This window comes from Cololabis saira, chromosome 5 (assembly GCF_033807715.1).
Source record: "Cololabis saira isolate AMF1-May2022 chromosome 5, fColSai1.1, whole genome shotgun sequence".
NCBI lineage: Eukaryota > Metazoa > Chordata > Actinopteri > Beloniformes > Belonidae > Cololabis > Cololabis saira.
The window spans coordinates 27,174,819-27,194,431 of NC_084591.1; the positions used below are offsets into that span (position 1 = coordinate 27,174,819).

The window sequence follows — 19,613 nt, forward strand, 5'->3', positions numbered from 1 at the left end:
TGCATAACAATTAAATTAAAATACACTGTGCAATTAATACAATGTAGACAGTAACAGGCAGACTTTTCACTGAGGTTGACAGTTGTGCAAATAACAAAACATTTGTGCAAATCTCAAATAAAACATTCAAGTCAATTTGTCACAAAATAAGCTATATCAAAATCATTAAAAAAAAAAAAATATATATATATATATATATATATATATATATATATATATATATATATATATATATATATATATATATATATATATTTTTTTTTTTTTTTAATCGATATAAACGATATTGTCTCGTACCATATCGCGTTTGGAAATATATCAATATATATTAAAATATCGATATATCGCCTAGCCCTAAATGACATGGCAGCAACTCAAAGCATTTAGGAATGTGAACATGGTCAAGACGATCTGCTGCCATTCAAACAGAGCATCCGAATGGGGAAGAAAGGTGATTTGAGTGACTTTGGATGTGGCATGGTTGTTGGTGCCAGACAGGCTGGTCTGAGTATTTCAGAAACTGTTGATCTACTGGGATCAAGGCAGTTCTGAAGGCAAAAGGGGGTCCAACCCGGTACTAGCAGGTTGTACCTAATAAAGTGCCCAGCGAGTGTAACATATTCATAAAAACCAGGAATCAGTTAAAATCTTGTCCTGCTTATCAATACAGGTCAGTCAAGCGAGGTTTGGAGAAAAGTAAAATGCAAATAATCATTATAATGTGCATGCAGAGTCAAAACATTTTAAATATTAAATAATAAATAAATTTACATACTTTAATAAAACAGATTGTTGTTAAAAAGACATTGAAAGCACTTTGCCTGCAATTACAGTACATACATTACACCCAGTTTCATTTCAAAAAAGGCTAAATTTGACTATAAAGTAGTGATCTGGAACTAAGCGATAAATTTGACTGTCAAAATAGTTTTTTGTATACTTATAACCTTTCCAATTTAAAAATGCAGTAGTCTGCAGTAGTACAAAGTGCAGTTGAAATCTGAATTTTTGTAATGTAAATGAAGCAGAACCCAAAGTTAGTGCGTACATAAAATGTTCAGATTTTGTTCATAATGTGCAACCAATCAGATATCTTCTTTGTTTCAGCCAATTTTATGAACACACACCAAGTGGGGGACGATTTACTCATAAGCTAATCACATTAAGCCATTCAAACCGCACTATATGCATGTGAATTTCAGTCAGTTCAACATGGCTTCCAGTTAGGACAGCAGAGCCATAAATCAAACATCTAATTTAATATGTTTGGCTACTTAATCCCCTTGTTTGCTATGAGAAGTGTTTGGTTATTAATCTCAATAGCTTTAATTGTCCAGCTCCCAATACAAGTCGCATATTATGTCCAAGGCGGGGGACTGTCAGGTGGGATGGTGCAGGGACTCATATTCCTTTGGAGATTTCCTTCACTAACTGTGGTTTTGCCGTTTTGTTTCTTTTATTGTTGTCTGGTCTCCTAGTTGTGATAGTTTTCACAGGTGATGTTCTGGTTGCTGGTGCACCATGAGTGAGATGAGTGTAGTTAATGTTGCAGTTAATGATATCTCTCTATGTTGTCGCTTGAATTGTTAATACAATATGACTTTACTATTGAGACTGTTCTAGCTCCATATGTTTCCAACATGGCGTGGAGAAAGAAACGCACCAAGGTTTTGTTATATTTCACAAAAAAGGACAATACTGCGGCCAGTTACAACCATATATATATATATATATATATATATATATATATATATATATATATATATATATATATATATATATATATATATATATATATATATATATATATATACATATATGTATATAAGAATGGAGGAAACATTTGGTCACGTGACCTTTTGGTTTCTGAAGACCATTTTTGAAGCCCGTTTTCGTTCCTAGAGCGCAGCCATATCGCTCAGCAAGACTTGAGACTGGGAACGCGCCCACTGCACATCAATCATAGTTAGATTATTTCTGCTTTAAAGTGGGACAATGGAGATTGACTCGCTTTTGCAGCCATCCATCTGTCAGTCGAGGAACTGCAGCGAACTGTAGTCCGGCATGAGCATCAATCCGGAAGTGAGATGGTTGGCGCTTGGTTGCAACAGGTTCAGAGGTTTGATCCCATCAAAGAGGGGAAATAGCTCCAACACTGAAACATTTTTCTGCATAAAAACTATTAAAGTCCAAAAGTTGATAATTGTGATTGTATTTATGTCACAATGTTCATTTGAAAGGGTTCCTGTTTTACAGCTTAAGCCAGCTTTGATTTAGATGAAGTTGAGTGCAAAACATTGATGCATATTTAAAATTAAAGTGTTAATGCAACCAAGGTCATTTTTATTATATTTGTACTGTATGTAACTGGATGAGAATCAACAAGGAACCAAATAAATAAGCAATATCAATAATGGAACCGGAATCTGTAAATTCTTAACAATTCCCATCCCTAAAGCCGGGCATACAGTGTGCGATTATCGGCTCGTTTTTAGCCGATTTTCCAGTCGTGCGACAATTTTTTGGATCGGGCCAGATTTCGACCCAATCGTTGGTCGTGCCTCGTGCAGTATACGTGGGGTAACGACGAGAGATTAACACCTCACGACGAGCTCCCAATCACGAATCGTGTGCTCGCAAGAAAATCAAACTTGTTTGAAATCCTGGTCGCTCCTCGTGAAGGTATCGCACAGTTGAAGCAGCTACGACCCGATTGGCCTCATCCTCTCCCAGAGAGCATGCGCAATCTCTGATGTCACGTCAAAAACTATTATTTGTAGTTTAAAGTGTTGCAAATTCACATTACAAATCATGTTTTAATAGCAGAAAAAAAGACTGCATTTCCCACGTCTGTCCAGTCAATTCCTTGTCCAATCACGGCGTTGTCTAATCTTTTTTCATTTATCGCCACACAGAATGGCACAAATTGCTAAAGCTTGATTTATGGTTCCGCGTTACACCAACGCAGAGCCTACAGCGGCGATTTAACGCAGAACCATAATTCAGGCTTAAGGCAGCGTGTTTGTTTTTGCTGAGCATCTTCGGTGTCTCCCACTTCGGGGTTCCTCCTCTTCCACTTCTTTTTGACGTTGCAGTTCCAGTAACAGAAGTCCAACGTGAGGATTATGATCGTATAGTGTGAGCAGACGGGTCGCATCAGAGCATCGGGACGTACAGTGTGAGACCATAAATCGTGGGCTGTGAACTTTTGAACTCAGCAATCTAGTCGTGCAGTTTGAGATGCCCAGTATTTAGAAATTACTCCTGTAGATGAGTAAACTTAATGAGATTGTTCAGAGTTTTGGGACACACGTTACTGTTTTGCAGTCCAGGATCTAGGCTCAAGCAGAGTCAATTCAAAACAGTATGACTGGGGCGAGGGATTAAAGTGAGTCATTTTCTGTTTTTTTTTTACCAATATAGATGCAATGAAAGTTTTGAATGGGTGCAAACATTGCACTGGAGAGGGATGAGGCAATGATCTGATTATGAGCTGCAACATATAAACTAGAGTATGAATGCTATATGCATGAGTCTATAATCCTAGTACTGTGCTGTTTAAGGTCAGTAATCAGAATATTGCTTGTAGACACAGTCAGTGCAACACACAACAACTAATCTACTTACTAGAACAGAGAGAGTACATTCTTTGGAAAAGCAGGAAGGAGCTCTGATAGGTGATGAAACAATTATATCCATGCCTTTGCAGGGGAAAACACACACAGTAACCAGCTTTTCATTGGCTCTTGATGGATGGGTCGTTGCTTCACTGCGCAACTGCTCCCATCATCGCAGTTTCTGTGTTTCGATTATTTCCTGTTATGTGGCCGTGATTACATTTAGTGGCTGCCTGTGGCCATCCTGACTCAACAAGATGCAGAGCTATTCTTCTTGCTGTTAGTTTTTGCCCATTTGAAAACAACCAACTATTACACATATCAGATAACATGGAGTGCACAAACTGCCACTTTAGTGCACAAACTGCCAAACTGTCATTTTTGACCATCTCTGCTTTATTTTTTATTGTGCAACTTGACATCAAATGCAACAATCTGTAACATGAAAGAAGAATGGAAAGCCCTGTTTAGTATGTTTCAAACATTTTCTCAGAATCTGGACCGGCTAGTTTGGTCAGAAGTGCATGCAAATGTAAGATCATGTAACAAAGACCTTTTTGTCAGAAGTCTCTGGTATATTTCTTAAGCTGTTTTCAAACATGCTCTTTAGTCCTGAAATTTCATCACACGTTCAGGAGGGGCTGTCTGTGGGAATGCTGATCTCTGCAGCATTTGCTCCTGAGTTCTGGCAGAGATTACTCAGCCGGCAAGAAGGCAGTAACATGCTGATCCTCATCAACACAATAGCAAACCCAATCTTCACGCAGACACTGAAGGTCGGTATGAATATGTTCTGTAACAGACACTTTTATCTTTACTTTTAAAACCCCTGCAAGGCACTGGCCTCGGGTCCAAATGACCCAAACGTTGCTCAGGGGGCTGGCCTATCCAATAGCGCCTTGCAAGGGTTGAACCATTTTGAATCATTTTTGTGTATCTTATCACAAGAGATGCAAAAATGATTTAGTTGTTCATGCAAAAGTTTTTTTTTTTCTTAAAACACAAACACCTTGAAATGAGACAAACAGTTCTTTTGATGCTGCTACAATATAATAACCTTTACAAAATGAGAGAATCCTTGAGTTTTGGTTACAAAGTCTGAGTCTGGGTTACAAATACAATCATTATTTCCAGGGTGTTATTCATTCCTCTGTTTTTATTCATTCAACTGTTTCATCTGTGCCCCATACGACACAGTGAAGGTAAATAACAATTATTAATAATAGTATTACTTAAGGATATAACTTAAAATAAAGTTTGCAATGGGAAAATCACCTGATTGTTTTGGTTTGAGAAATATTCAAATGATGCTTCAAAGAATCAATTTTATTTGCTACATGAGAGCATATCTGAAGCAGGGCTGACTGATGGTGACACACCTCCAATCTTGATTGCACAATTTGCTGCATTGCCATTTCAGATATGCTAATTTGGCATTTTAGCAGAGAAGAACATGAGAAAATGTACAGAGAAGAATCAGTGACAAACCTCTAAAACTTAGTTTAAATGCCAGTGGTAAAATGCTTTGTCTTACATTCCTCTGTGTTCTTGTTGGTTTTTTTTTGTCCTCCATTATATGTGTATTAGATTATCAATCTCAGTCTCTCCCAACTTAACTTGAAGTTGAATGACTTAGATTCATTTAAACTGGATATCTACGTATACATACAATTAACAAACACATGAAAAACCCTTTAATATGTAAAAGGATTAAATAATATTAAAAAGCTGAAAAGTAATTTTCGAAGCACATGAAAAGGGCTATAAACACAAATTTAATGAAAACAGTTCAGGTTAAAAACAGGAATATACTGTACATTTATGTCATGTTTAACACAGAAAATATTGTCCAAGTTTACTTTTCTATATAACTTTTTCATAGTTTATTGGCATATGAAGGGAAGGTTATGTATTTTTGTGTTGATTTGGACAGTGTTGGTCCTAAACGGGTTAGTTCTGGCATCTCTGTCCTGTTCAGTGAGGGTACAAAGACACAACAGAAACACAACAGAAATGATCTTTGCTTGACCTCATATATATATATATATTTATATATATATATATATATATATATATATATATAGCTATATATATATATATATATATAGCTATATATATATATATATATATATATATATATATATATATATATATATATATATATATATATATATATAACACAGGCGGTTGCTGCCGTCTCCCTTCATTCCTGAGAAAACATACGTGAAGGAAATGGAGCCCTGTTTATCGTGATCAAGTGTTTACAGTAGGTACACAGCAAACATGTCCCTGTCTTTAACAGAAAAGGAACCTCCAACCCTTTTCCAATTAAACTGCTTCCCCATTGAGTCGCTCTTTTTTTTCCTCTTTTTGTGCCCATTGGGAAACAGTCTGCTCCTTCTGTACTTGTGAGTCTGATGTGTTGTTCTGTTGTCAAAAGACACTGCAGTCTCTTCTGGAACGACTTGCAAAGCTGCACGCAAACACTGACAAAACTATTCAACATTTCAAAAGGGGCTCCTGATGTGGTTATTATATCGGATTATATCGAATAGGAACATTGGGCTCTCGTGGCGTGCGACACAGCTTGCCACTGTTCGTCTGTTGAGGTTTTATTAACATTTGTCACAAAGCTTTTCCCGAAAACAAAAACCTCACTGGAAACTTTCATGATGGCCTTGAGTATTTTAGGGCATTTTAAGTTTTTTGTTGTTTTTTTTCCCCCCCAAGCATGAAATGGTGGAAATATAGTCTGTCCTTATTTTCCTAAATGATGAAAAAACAATTGAGTACAAATATGACTCCTACGACTTATGTAAATATCTTCATACTTTATAAACAGATTCAGAAAGCATTATGGTGCCCATTATTTTCTGAATAATGATTACATTGTGGGTGGACAGATATTTGATTAACTTTCGGAGGCCTTGTCAAGTTTATAAGCCAAACTCATTCACTTTAATGAATGATTGTGGTTCATTAGAATGGCTGTCATTAACAATGCAACTCCCCTGATTCACAGGCTGGGATTACAACCCAGCTACTTATTGAGCTTTATTCAAAAATAGATTATTTTATCGGCCTTTCCTTGACTAAAAATGCACTCCCTTCAGTATTAATGTTGATGAAGTAGATGGTTTTGGAATTTTTTTTTTCATTGCATAAAAGAAAAAGATTAGCCTAGAGTGTGAATCTATTATTTTATCCAAAAATAAAAGTATCTCACTGAAAACTGGAAAATAAAACTAAAAAAGGAGATAAAAAAAGGGATTTGAAAAGGAATAGGAATTTGTATTTGAAATTAAGAGATTGGAAAGCATGAAAAGTTCATATATGAGTGAGATGGCTCAGGCTGGACAGGTTCAGGACAAAGACAGAGGCAAGAATGAGTTTGACATGAGAAGGTGAACGTCCCTGCTGATAAAATAAAGGGTAAAGGTGCACCCAATGGAGAGGCCAACAGAGGAGATTTATGGCTGGACATGCAGATGTAAAAGACGGGAAAGAACGGAAATAAATCATCTGAGATGGTGACCTCCAACAGAAGCAGCAAAAACAAAAATCAGGTGTCAGCAAACTTTTAATGGAACGGCCAACTCTTCAGTGTTTTTTTTTTCAGGAGGACCAGTTTCTTGAACTTATTAAAGTTTTTCCACACCCAACTATTATAAACAACCTTATCTGGACCTCAGGTTACATAGATGCTACAGAAATAGAAAAAAAAAAAGGTAAATCTTTTGCCTGTCCTGCCAGACACTTTGTATAATGCTCACATGTGCATTCACACAGACACAAACACTCACACATGCGCACACACATGCAGCTTACTGAGCTCGGAGATGCTCCCCACCCTCGTGGCCAATAAGCACTGCTCGATGGAGCGAAGCTCCGACTGACTGTAGGTATTTCCCTCTCCGCTCTTCCCCGCTCGCTGCTGCTGCTGGTCCCTGTGAAGAGTCAGACCCTCAGGAAGGCTGAGCACACCTGAGGGAGAGAGCAGAAGAGGCTACCATTACTTCAACAGTACGCTGGAGAATCACCATAGCTCAAATATTACAGCAATAATATCTGACTTATTTGTACACTTTGATATGAAAGGATATTAAAGGAATGAGACACGCAGATGAATATATCCCTTTATTTATTCATTACAATATCAGAAAAGAAGACAAAGGTTTAGCAAATGAGAAACTCTTAAATGATTTGCATCAAATTGGAGAATTTGGCTTCAGTGTAAGCACATGACACCTATTTACAGCAGTCAGAGATAATCTCAAAGGTTATAATATGTAATAGTTCAAATATGGTTTAATTATTCGTTCATCCTCCTGAGTCTGAGAGTGACAAACTGCATTCTCCTTTTGGCTCTGCTGTCAGTTTCTCCTTTTGTTTTATTTCTTGGTGTTTGCACAGCATTAACTCATAAAATTCCTACAAGCAGCAGCTTTCTCAGACCCCTAATCACAGAGAGAAAGGGAGCGTTAGTTGTACTGTCTCTACTTTCATAATATGCTGCTAAATTAACATACAGTTCTTTATGATTTTTTCACATTTTCTCACTTTTAAATTGATGATAAAGTTATTTTTTCCAAAAAGTTGAAAATAAAATCAACCAAAATACTTCAAAGGGGAAATTACTTAAATAAATATCCACAGTAATTAAGCTAATTAGCCAAAGTAAAGACGGGGAGATGATCATCGCTTTATAAGAAATGTAGTTGGAAAATAGATCAACAATCTTAGAATAGTTTCTCAATAAAATAAAATGACCAATTATCATCCAAACACTTGTCTCAATTGATACATCTGATGGGTTGTTTTTTTACTATTATCTTTTTAAATAAGAGTGAAAATGATATACATTGTGTTCTGTTTTTATTTATATTTAATGAAGAACTGGAGACCCATTCTATATTTCCTCACTGAGACAAAAAAATAAACAAGAGTCGGTTGTCCTCCAACAATAAGATCGCTGTGTCGATTCCCCTTCTCATCAGGCTGTATGATAAAGGTAGATAAGTGGAGATAAGTTTCTTATTATTAAACAGATATATTTCCATGTGGCCTTGAAAAGTAGCTGTAAAGCAGCAACATCGGTAACCTCTCATGTACATCTCTGATCTGGTAAGAACCCAGAAGAAATACCAGAACCCTGCGTCCGTTGTCGCAAAGCACAGCAGTTTTGAGCCACAACCCAGACTAGTTGATAAAGGGAATAAGCCAATATTCTCTCTGTACGCATTACTCTGTAATATTGCCTTTTCATTGCTTATTGTTCTCACAATGTGCCATTTGCAAAGTGGAGGAAATCCACCTGGAACCATTTCGAGCAACAAAAGGGCCACACTGCCACACTCACAACTCTCTTTAAAACAAATATATATTATAGGAAAGAAGACAATTCTAATATTTAAAAAATGCATGACCCTCCTGGTAATTTGATCAAACTAAAAGGCTGTTTATCAGCAAGATATTAAAAAAAGAAACCCCGACCCCAATTCCCCTTTAATGTACCCCCATCATAACAATCTATAAGCTTTATTTCTTCATTTTCCACAGGACTTGACAGCTGCTCCAACCACAGCAGACCTCATACAGCTTTGGCTATTGCCCAGCTTCTCTGGATGAGGGGACCACAATACATATATATAAACTTTGTTTAGAAAAGTAAGGAAAGTCTTATTCGCTTTATGACTCAGAATACAGTATGAAGGTAAGTGCAGCCAATTCCAAGTTCCAATACATTTTTAAATCTTTGTAAGCAAGAACAATCAGAAAACTGTAATCACCCACAAAAGCCACAGCTTTGATTTTACTATTTCAAAGAGAGTTATACCAAAAGTAATCTAAAGTCATCAAAGTCTCACTGGCTCTTACTTTGCCTGTGCTCCACCTGACAAACACATTTTGAATTATTTATGGATTTTATTTTATTATTTTTTAGAAAGGGCCAGGGAGCTTTTGTATAATAGCGTTGGCAAAAATCTGAACAGAAAACAAAGTAACTGATGATCATAAATAATAATCCAATACTGTAATGACTGAGACAGATTCATGAAGTCATACCAGGCGACCATTTCAGCTTAATCCCTCTGAGCAGAGGGGTCACCATGACGGATCATAGTCCACACATTTATTTAGTTGGATTCCCTTCCTGACACAACCCTGCATGTACAGGGAGAGACAAGCAACCACTTACACTCACACCCCCTGGGCAACTTAGAACGATCAACCTGGACAGACATGTTTTTGTACTGTGGGAAGAATCCCGAGTACCCGGAGAGAACCCACACAAGCACAGGCAACATACAAACTCCACACAGAGAGACTCCCACCAGGGCCAGGAGTTGAATCAGGAACTTTCTTGGTGTGAGACGAATAGTGCTAACCACTTAGCCAACGTGCTGCACTTGTGCATATGATCCTCGTATATATAAATCAGGTGAATACACGCGTGCATGATGTCATATGGATATTCAGTAGCTTAGCCAGCAATGTTACTACACTTCATTAAAGTCTATTGTGAAAGTACCCATCTAGTACTCCAACCATTTCCACTGGTACAGAATGTACCAGACCAATCACAGCAGTGGGTAAGGTTTATGCAATGACTAATAAGGAACTATTATTTAAAACAACTTAGATGGCTCTATAATTGCTAATAACCTTGGATCAATATGTTTTACTGCAAACCCAGCAACAGTCATTGGCCATTGTTTCTGTTCCGCTGAAGGCCATTTTTCAATTCAATTCAATTTTATTTATATAGCGTCTAATACAACAGAGTTGTCTCTAGACGCTTTACAGAGACCCATACCCAGAACATGACCCCCGAGCAGTTATTACATAAACAATGGCAGGTAAAAACTCCCCTAGTGGGAGAAAAACCTTAAGCCAAACAGTGGCAAGGAAAAACTCCCCTTTAGGAGGGAAGAAACCTTGAGCAGGACCAGGCTCATCAGGGGGGACCCTCCTGCCGAGGGCCAGACTGGTGGGTCAGGGACGGCAACAGCACAGCAGGCAGGTGGAAGCAGCAACGGGATGACCGGGGGTGGGGACCGCAGGCCAGCACACAGCTCCCGAAGCTCCGGCCCAATCAGCAAGTCCCAGGTTGGGGTGCAGGGTCAGGAAAAGACTTGTGCTCCGTAATGCAAGCTACAAGCCACCCACGGCCACCTGCAGGACAAAAGAGAGAAAAGGGAGGAGAAGGGGGGGCCAGCAACGGGATGACCAGGGGTGGGGACCGCAGGCCAGCACGCAGCTCCCGAAGCTCCGGCCCAATCAGCAAGTCCCAGGTTGGGGTGCAGGGTCGGGGAAAGACTTGTGCTCCGTAATGCAAGCTACAAGCCACCCACGACCACCTGCAGGTTCCGGTGTCCGGCAAAGGATGCTGCAACATGGACAAAAGAGAGAAAAGGGAGGAGAAGGGGGGGCCAGCACAAGAAACCACAGGAGCGACTCTGACACACTAAAGTTTACACTACCTAGAGATTTACCAACACCAGCTAGAGGTTTACTAAACACTAACTATAGGCTTTACTAAACAGAAATGTTTTAAGTTTAGTTTTAAAGGTGTAGGTGGTGTCAGCCTCCTTAACCCAGATTGGAAGTTGGTTCCATAGTAGTGGTGCCTGATAGCAGAACGCCCGCCCTCCAAATCTACATTTAGATACTCTAGGAACTACAAGTAAACCTGCACTCTGAGAACGGAGAGCTCTGACAGGAACATAAGGCACTATCAGGTCTTGCAAATAATGCGGAGCTAAGCCGTTTTGGGCTTTATACGCAAGTAATACAATTTTAAATTGGATTCTGAATTTTACGGGTAACCAATGGAGCGACGCTAACACTGGAGAGACGTGGTCTCTCCTGCTAATTCCTGTCAGTACTCGTGCTGCTGCATTTTGGATCAGCTGGAGCCTATTCAGCAAATTACTTGGACATCCTGCTAACAACACATTACAGTAATCTAGTCTAGAAGATACAAACGCATGAACTAGTTTTTCTGCATCACTCTGTGAGAGGATTTTCCTAATCTTTGCAATATTACGGAGATGGAAAAAGGCTATTTTACAAACCTGATTGACATATGGTTTAAACGACAAATCCTGATCGAAAATAACACCAAGATTTCTCACAGTTGCACTGGAAGTCATCGCAACACCATCTAATCCCTTCCTAAGATGCTCTGGACCAAGAATGATAACCTCTGTTTTATCTGAATTTAGAAGCAGGAAATTTCTGGACATCCAGTCCTTGATGTCCCTAAGACATGCCTGAAGTTTAACTAACGGTTCTGTTTCATCCGGCTTCATAGACAAATAGAGCTGCGTATCATCAGCATAACAATGAAAGTGTATGCCGTGATTCTGGATTATACTTCCCAACGGCTGCATGTATAAACTGAACAAGATTGGCCCTAGCACTGAACCCTGCGGAACACCATAACAGACCCTTGACTGTTCTGAAGAAACCTCATGTACATGAACAAACTGGAACCTGTCAGATAGGTATGATTTAAACCAACATAGAGCTGTCCCTTTAATCCCAACAACATGCTCTAACCTGTGCAGTAAAATGCCATGATCTATAGTGTCAAAAGCAGCACTGAGGTCCAGTAGAACCAGTATGGACACTAATCCCTTATCTGAGGCCATAAGGAGGTCATTCGTGACTCGAACAAGTGCAGGTGTTTCATCAATACCACCCTGCTTGTCGCTCTGCCTACACCAGATGCTTTGTGTCTGAGATTGCTTCTGTGTCTCTAATCGCTTCTGAGGAAGTGTCTTCTGTGCAGCCTGGAAATTTAAGCTGAATCCAGGAGAACCAGACTTATTATTTCTATTGAAGAGGAAAGGCTTTAGGACGGCTGGCCAGGCTTCAGTTATTGCATAGATATGATCATAATCAATGCACACCGCAAACATGTACATAACAAGGGAAACAACTGCAACCAGATGCATTTGACTGCATCCGAAAAGAACCTCAGAGAAATGGAAAAAGGATATATGTTTTAAAAGCTACTGAATGGAAAAAGTAATAGATTTATCAACAGTTCAGGGGCCTAAAAAGGAAAAAATAAATAAATCAAGTAATAGACTGACTGCAAAGCAATATCCCAAAGCATCCAACACTAACTATCCTCATGCACCACATTTATGTACATTTCTGCTACATATAACAGCACAGTTAAATAAAAAGAGGCCTGGTATGGTGCAGTAAAATGCAGCGCATGTAAGGTTATTTGAACATGTAGATGAAAGTGTAAAGAAAAAACTTATAGTAGCATAACATGAAAACCCTCTTATTTCACTCTAGATGTGTCATGTTTTTGTCCGCTTTTTTTTTCTTTTAAGTGTCAGTATAAATGAACTTACCGCAACAAAATATACATGGTATATGTGCTCATGGTGTGAGCCAAGGGCGTTACGGCAGCACTTTCTTTCTTAATTACAGTCAATTTGTGAGTGAAAAGGCGAACGCACATGGCTCTAAAGGCACTTATGATGCCATTCTCAGGCACAGCAGTGCTTTGATATAATCGACAATCAAACCATTATGTCAAAGCTAAGAAACAAGTGTAATAATAATGACTTGGATTTATATAGCGCCCTTCAAGGCACCCAGAGCGCTTTACAGAGATCATTATTCATTCATACACATCCTCACTGGTGGTGGTAAGCTACGTTACTAGTGTAAACTAGTTTTAATTCTGACTTTCATTTTTATTTTATTATCACACTATATGGCGTTGTTTTTATTGAAGACTTCCGTGTTTCTATAAAGTCTCAAACGACATCCTCTCAGAAAATTGGACAGCAACCTTTTAGTTCGGGTATTTTTTCCAGACCGGAGTGGTGAACTGACCAGCCAAATGACCGATTTGCCATCTGCCATCATCATAGCACCAGCTTGCAAAGTGTGACTAAAAAATGTAAATGTTTCCCAAAGTCCTATTTGTGACATAAACAAATATTTGGAGGCTATGAAAACTTGAAACAGGAGGCTACGGAGTGACATAAAAAAAACGTAAAATTTAAATTCTTTTTTTTAAAATACAGGTATTTTTTTTGCTAGTCGAAGGAGGTAAGATTAACTACCACCTTCTCAAGATTTATTTTGACTTTTGAATTGAACCCCCCCAACACCTTAGCTTTTTTGCATGTCGAAATGTAAAGAAAGTATGAACTACATCTAAGGCAAAACAAACAAAAAAAAAGTTGAAAGTAAAGGCACATTACTGTTATATTTGAACTCCCAACTGTGAAGCTCCTTAACCTTGGCTCAGGCGAATAACAGGCCAAGCTGACAGTGAGTTTGTGATGGCTCTCAGGATGGACTGAGGCAAGGTGACTCACTGGCTCGCTCTGTCCTAATGCAAGTCACTCTCCACCCTCAGGGAGAAGCTGATGGAGCTTTACATGCCACTGTCACTGCTCTCTCCATGTGCTCACGCAGGCACCCTCACCCTGATGCCACTAACCCACAAGTCTCCCAGGAAAATGTGATATTCTCTGGTCTTCCAATTACACCATAATGACACAGAATGCTCTCTATTGATATAAAGGCAGTTATTGTCTTAGGAAGTCTTTGCGAAGACGGGTGCACCTGCCTCTCTCTGAGTGGATCCATCCTGTTTACCACATGGCAGCTATTCAGCGTGGCTGAAGAAAAGACCGGGTGATCCTCCGGGGAAGATGCTGTCTCTGCAGTAGCAGGAATGAGTACGGGACCTTCCATTAAGATGTCACTGGATGAGCCTTTGTCACATTTCCAGATGCACAGCTGCACTGAAGCATTCAATGCACAGTCAAATACTCCACATGTTCCACATGCCCTGCAAAACTGCTTTAAAATATGAACGCAGATGCCGAATGAAAACCTAATCTTTCATATTTTTCCTGCAACTTCTCATGATGAATTTGGGTTTAAAAATAAGACGGAGCCAGCAGCCAATTAGCTTAGATTACATGGGTGTACATGAGCAACACTGCTGTGCTGCATGGCTGCCCGACTTTGACTCCAACTACAGAAGATGACATTTATTAAAGCCCTGACTCAGAGAATAAAACACACTAAGACCAGCCAGGCTGCTCTTTCATTTTCTTTTTTTTTTCTTTTAAAACAAACATTAGACTTATCTGGAGACAAAGAAAAAAACTAAATCGTAGTTGTTTCAGTGTGTAATATTTAAAGGTATTGTGACATGAAAAACACATTTTTCTTGATTTTTTGTGTTTTGTTGGGTGTCTTGACATCAATTACACCCAAAAAACAACGAACTTTTAACATTCAGTGTATTGTGTGCTTTCTGGGATTTTCCGCATAACTGTGCAAAAACGGCGCACCTGGTTTGGTGGCGGATCGTTACGTAACGACCCGCTGAATCACCGCCCCCTCCACCCAGCTCCCTGCCTCCTCTCCTATCCAGCGCACCATAAAGGCTGATTTATGGTTCCGCGTTACACCGACGCAGAGCCTACGGCGTAGGGTTACGCGGCGACGCGCACCGTACGCTGAACCCTACGGCGTAGGCTCTGCGTCGATTTAACGCGGAACCATAAATCAGGCTTAACACGGAGCTGTTTAGAGCCTCTTTTGTTCTAATCACCGGAGGAAAACTGCTAAGAAGACCCGCGGCCACTGACTGGACTTAAGATAAGGGGACCCTGCTGCTTGCATGCCTTTATTTTTATGATTGTTTGCTGTGGACTGTCTGCTTCGCCCTGCTGCTTTTCCGTGCATGCTTCGCCTGTCGCTCCCGGCTTAACTCTCCGACGCCGCTGTGAGCGTATTGCTCGCGGGGAGCTGCGGTCCCGGTCCTCTGGTCCCGGTTGGACTTCATCCCCGGGCTGTAGTCGCCCTGTCTGGGCTGTGTGTCGGTGTTTGTGGTTCGGTGTGCGCGCGTGTGTGTGTGGAGACGGCAGAAGTGTGTAGCGGTTGGTTGGAGGAGGTTTGGAGGAGGAGCGGCGCAATGATTGACAGGAAAGGGGGAAAAAGGAAGCGTTTTTCACTGTGCAAAAAAACACTGTAATAAAAAGCCAGGAATGGAGTACTAGAGTGAAGTTTTTCTTGTTACACTCTTTTAGACACATTTGAGGGATGTTGGCCAAGACTTTTAATAGTGTTAAAAGCATGTTAAAAATGATGTCACAATACCTTTAAAGGAGCTTGAGGCTCCTTTTAAGAAATGAGACTCTCTAGCGCCACCCATCACCACGACGGCCGTTGGGGGTACTGCAGCCAACAGTGAAGCCGGCACGAGAGAACGGGGAGAACGCACATGCAGCGTCATGTGACGTCACATCCGCAGCCCAGCGCGGGAAATTCGGGACCGAATTGCAGCACATTTTGCAGCACACAGCCTGTTCAAGGCAAAGGAGAGATACACTAGAGGGCTCATTCTTTTGGGTTTGGAATGCTTCATCTGACATTATTACTAGAAAACTTAAAATGTATACAGATTTTTTTCATAAATCTTGCCACAATCCGTTTACTTTTGATTGTCAGCTCATCATGCACAAACGCAACACCAGCTTTTGAGAGGATCTTCTGAATTTTTCATGACTGACACAGTGTTTCACCACACTCTTGGAAGAGAGGGGCAACACTTGGGGTATTGAGTTGTTGCAGCTTTGTTGCTTGATACTGCCACATCCTACAAGCTGCACCTCTGACATGAAACGTTTAATGTAACATAAATGTTGAAGTTTAAAACATTTCTTGTTGTTTCCCCCCATGATGACAATGAAATATTTGTCTCATTGTTTGCTGCTGAGAAAGGAGGATCTGAAATATGAAGTCAAGCTAAATGCCTTAAAAATGCATCAACTCCAACGGGCTGCAGGAGGAACGCAAAAAGAAATTTGATTATACACAAGCCTTTGAGAAAATGACTTCACATCTCCTTTAATGCATCAACTCGGGAAACATTTTTATGGAGCAGAGAAAGAATAAAATTAGAACTGCTGAGCGACTGGCAAAAGTGATATCCTTGTAGTAGCTGGCTGATCTGGATGGTGACCCCAAACTGGAGAGTGATGGGTTGGTGATAGGAAAATAATCATTTGATTTTGATGAAAAGCTACGTGCTTATCCCAGCAGGTCACTGGCTCAGCAATGGCTATGCTGACAACTAGTAGAAAGAGCGAAGTGACCCAGAGGACGGACCGGTGCTACGTTTGGATTGATATATTTTGTGTACAGTTTCTACTTTTCCTGTTCATTTTATGCACTTAGTCTGGTTATTTTCTCTTCGCAGTTTTCAGCATTGACATGCAACAAACTCTGGTGTAGTGGGCAAAATGACCAAATTAAATTCACTCACGCTTAGGGCTGGGCGATATATCGAGATTTTAATATATATCGATATATTTTCAAACGCGATATGGTACGAGACAATATCGTTTATATCGATTTAAATTTTGTTTTTTTTACATTTTTTTTATGATTTTGATATAGCTTATTTTGTGACAAATTGACTTGAATGTTTTATTTGAGATTTGCACAAATGTTTTGTTATTTGCACAACTGTCAACCTCAGTGGAAAAGTCTGCCTGTTACTGTCTACATTGTATTAATTGCACAATGTATTTTAATTTAATTGTTATGCAGGAAAGGGATATTTGTTTTATTTTATTCAAGAAGCATTTTTATTCTATATATGCAGGCAGTTTATTTTTATTTCATTTGTTTTATACATTTTGATATTGTGCAGATCTCTGTTAATAAAGGTGTGACATTTGGCACGAGGCTTTGTATTAAAACTGACAGTTTTTTTAAGGGTTTGCCTCAGAAAAAAATGAAGCTAACAGAGATGCTATGCTATAATGCTTTGGGGGAAACCCCAATTATGGCACAGAAAAAATATCGATATATATCGAGTATTGCCATTCAACTAGAAAATATCGAGATATGACTTTTGGTCCATATCCCCCAGCCCTACTCACGCTATATATCAGCTCACTCTGAACTGTTTTAGCGCATCTGCTCTGAAAGTTATGAATATATGTCTACTCCAAATCACGAGGCTGCTGGTTTGACTGCAGAAAGTCAAACATCAGCTGAGTTTTGAGTTTTAGTGGGTTGTTTGTCTCGGCAAGCTCATGACCAGCTGAGACGGCATCGCTTCCACTGGGCTTCCAGGTTCATCATTAACATCCTTACATCATTAACATGTGTCCTCAGCAGCTGGGTCCCTTCATTTACTGTTAGCGATACTAAAACTGTGCTGGTGAGCAAGCTGGACGCAGGTGCAGTAACATTTCAAATAAAACTCATGAGATCTCAAGTATGCATTAGGAACAGAAGCCTCTACTGATCAAAATTGCAGTTGTGGAGGATTACAGATGTACCCGACACATAACCACAGCAAGATTTAAATTCAGTCTGAAAGTCTGCCTCGCCTCAGTTTCACTCCTGGGTAAGTCATCGGCACTCCTTATCTGGAGAGCCCTGGCTGTCGATGAACTTGGGAAAGGATTGGCTCTTCAAAGATGGGAAGCTTTTGAATGTTTACACCCAAAGCGCCACGGTATATAATTTTACTATCGTTTCTGTGTGTGTATGAAGTGGGTGATGAAAGCCACGCTGTAGATGCAAAACAGAAATTTGCCCCACCGCCAGCAAATCTGAAGACGCGTACAGGCGCTGAACTGAAATCAGTAGTCTTATTTAAAATTTAAATACTGGGCATCCCTCTATGGGACGTCATTTTACAGAGCACGACACTTACAGTGAACACTTAATGTTCTTAATCTTAACTTTCACCCGTTTTCTCTCCGTCTGTCAGTCAGGGGGGTGCACTACTGCAGTTGGGATCCAGTGACTTGTCTCAGGGTTGACTAAAGCAAGGGGGGCAGGAATGCTGACATCCATGTGGCTCCTACCCTGTATTTAAATCTATTTTAGTTGGACATGCAGGGAAGCGCACTTCCTCAAACATACTTCAGCTCTGCAGGAATTCTGGGCTTTGGATTTCACACAAAGATGAGAAGCAGTGACAACAGACTGGGACTTTGATTACGATTGTACTCTCCAAACAGGTGCAGCAATGCAGCACTTGGATGCATTTAGGAGACGAATAAAACATCTGATTCAGAATTATTACATTGAGTGACAGAATGAAAGAATATAAAATGAGGAAATACAAAAAGACACAGCTACAGTGATGGTGGATAGCCCTAAAGAGTTAATCATGGTGTTACTGCACATAGATCATAGTGGTTCTGCCCACTCCAGGCTTCATCACTGTTGTGCCAGGACAGATGGCCACCATATGCACACCGAGCGAGTGATCACTGCACGGTGAAAAACAGGAAACAGAGTAGTGACGTATGTTAACATGTATTAGAATGCCTTTTAGTGGTCGCCTCCTTCATTCAGAATAATTGGAAACGTTTGCTGAGCTTCAGAAAAGTGGGGGTGAATGTGAAAGTGAGATTTTTGAAAAGCCGCGTAGGAAAGTCTGAAAAACCTCCAGAGTTACGGCCTCGGTTGCATTTCTCAGGTGACCACGGTTTGGTCTTAGGTGGCCACAAGTCTTTAATGGGGGACTCTTTACCAGCCACAGAGGAGGACTGTGCAAAAACGGGCCCATAGTGAAAATACATCCACTCTTGTCTGATGAAATCTGTATAATTGTAGAGAGAAAAGGTACGTGATCACCGAATAACATTCTGAGTATTGGTTTTCAAGGCTTTTTTTTTTTTTTTGCAAACACATCGTATTCTCGTTCAAGATAAGTATATTGGAGCTAAATCTAAACGGGAGGTTCGTTATTGCTTTGCAGTCAACAAAACATTTAAAAGCTCTTTACACAGCACTGACACAGCATCCGAGTTGCATCATGTGATGTTCTGCAAAATAATAAAATCAATATACACGTTGGCTGAGACACTCTCATATGAATATGAACTGTCAAAGGAAAAACTTTCGATTTGAGTTATTTTATAATTATTTGATTTTGTTTGATTTATCAGATCAAAGCCCTGTTAA

General features: G+C 39.8%; 1 protein-coding gene across 2 annotated transcripts in view; it reads right to left on the reverse strand.

The window, feature by feature from the left end:
* The window catches only part of btbd11b (BTB (POZ) domain containing 11b), a 99,405-nt gene that overhangs the window by 23,759 nt on the left and 56,033 nt on the right, over nucleotides 1-19,613 (reverse strand). For both annotated transcript variants that reach the window (XM_061721418.1, XM_061721417.1), the window contains exon 2: nucleotides 7,446-7,601. In XM_061721418.1, the coding sequence (XP_061577402.1) occupies nucleotides 7,446-7,601 (156 nt within the window). The remainder of the gene's footprint in view (nucleotides 1-7,445; nucleotides 7,602-19,613) is intronic.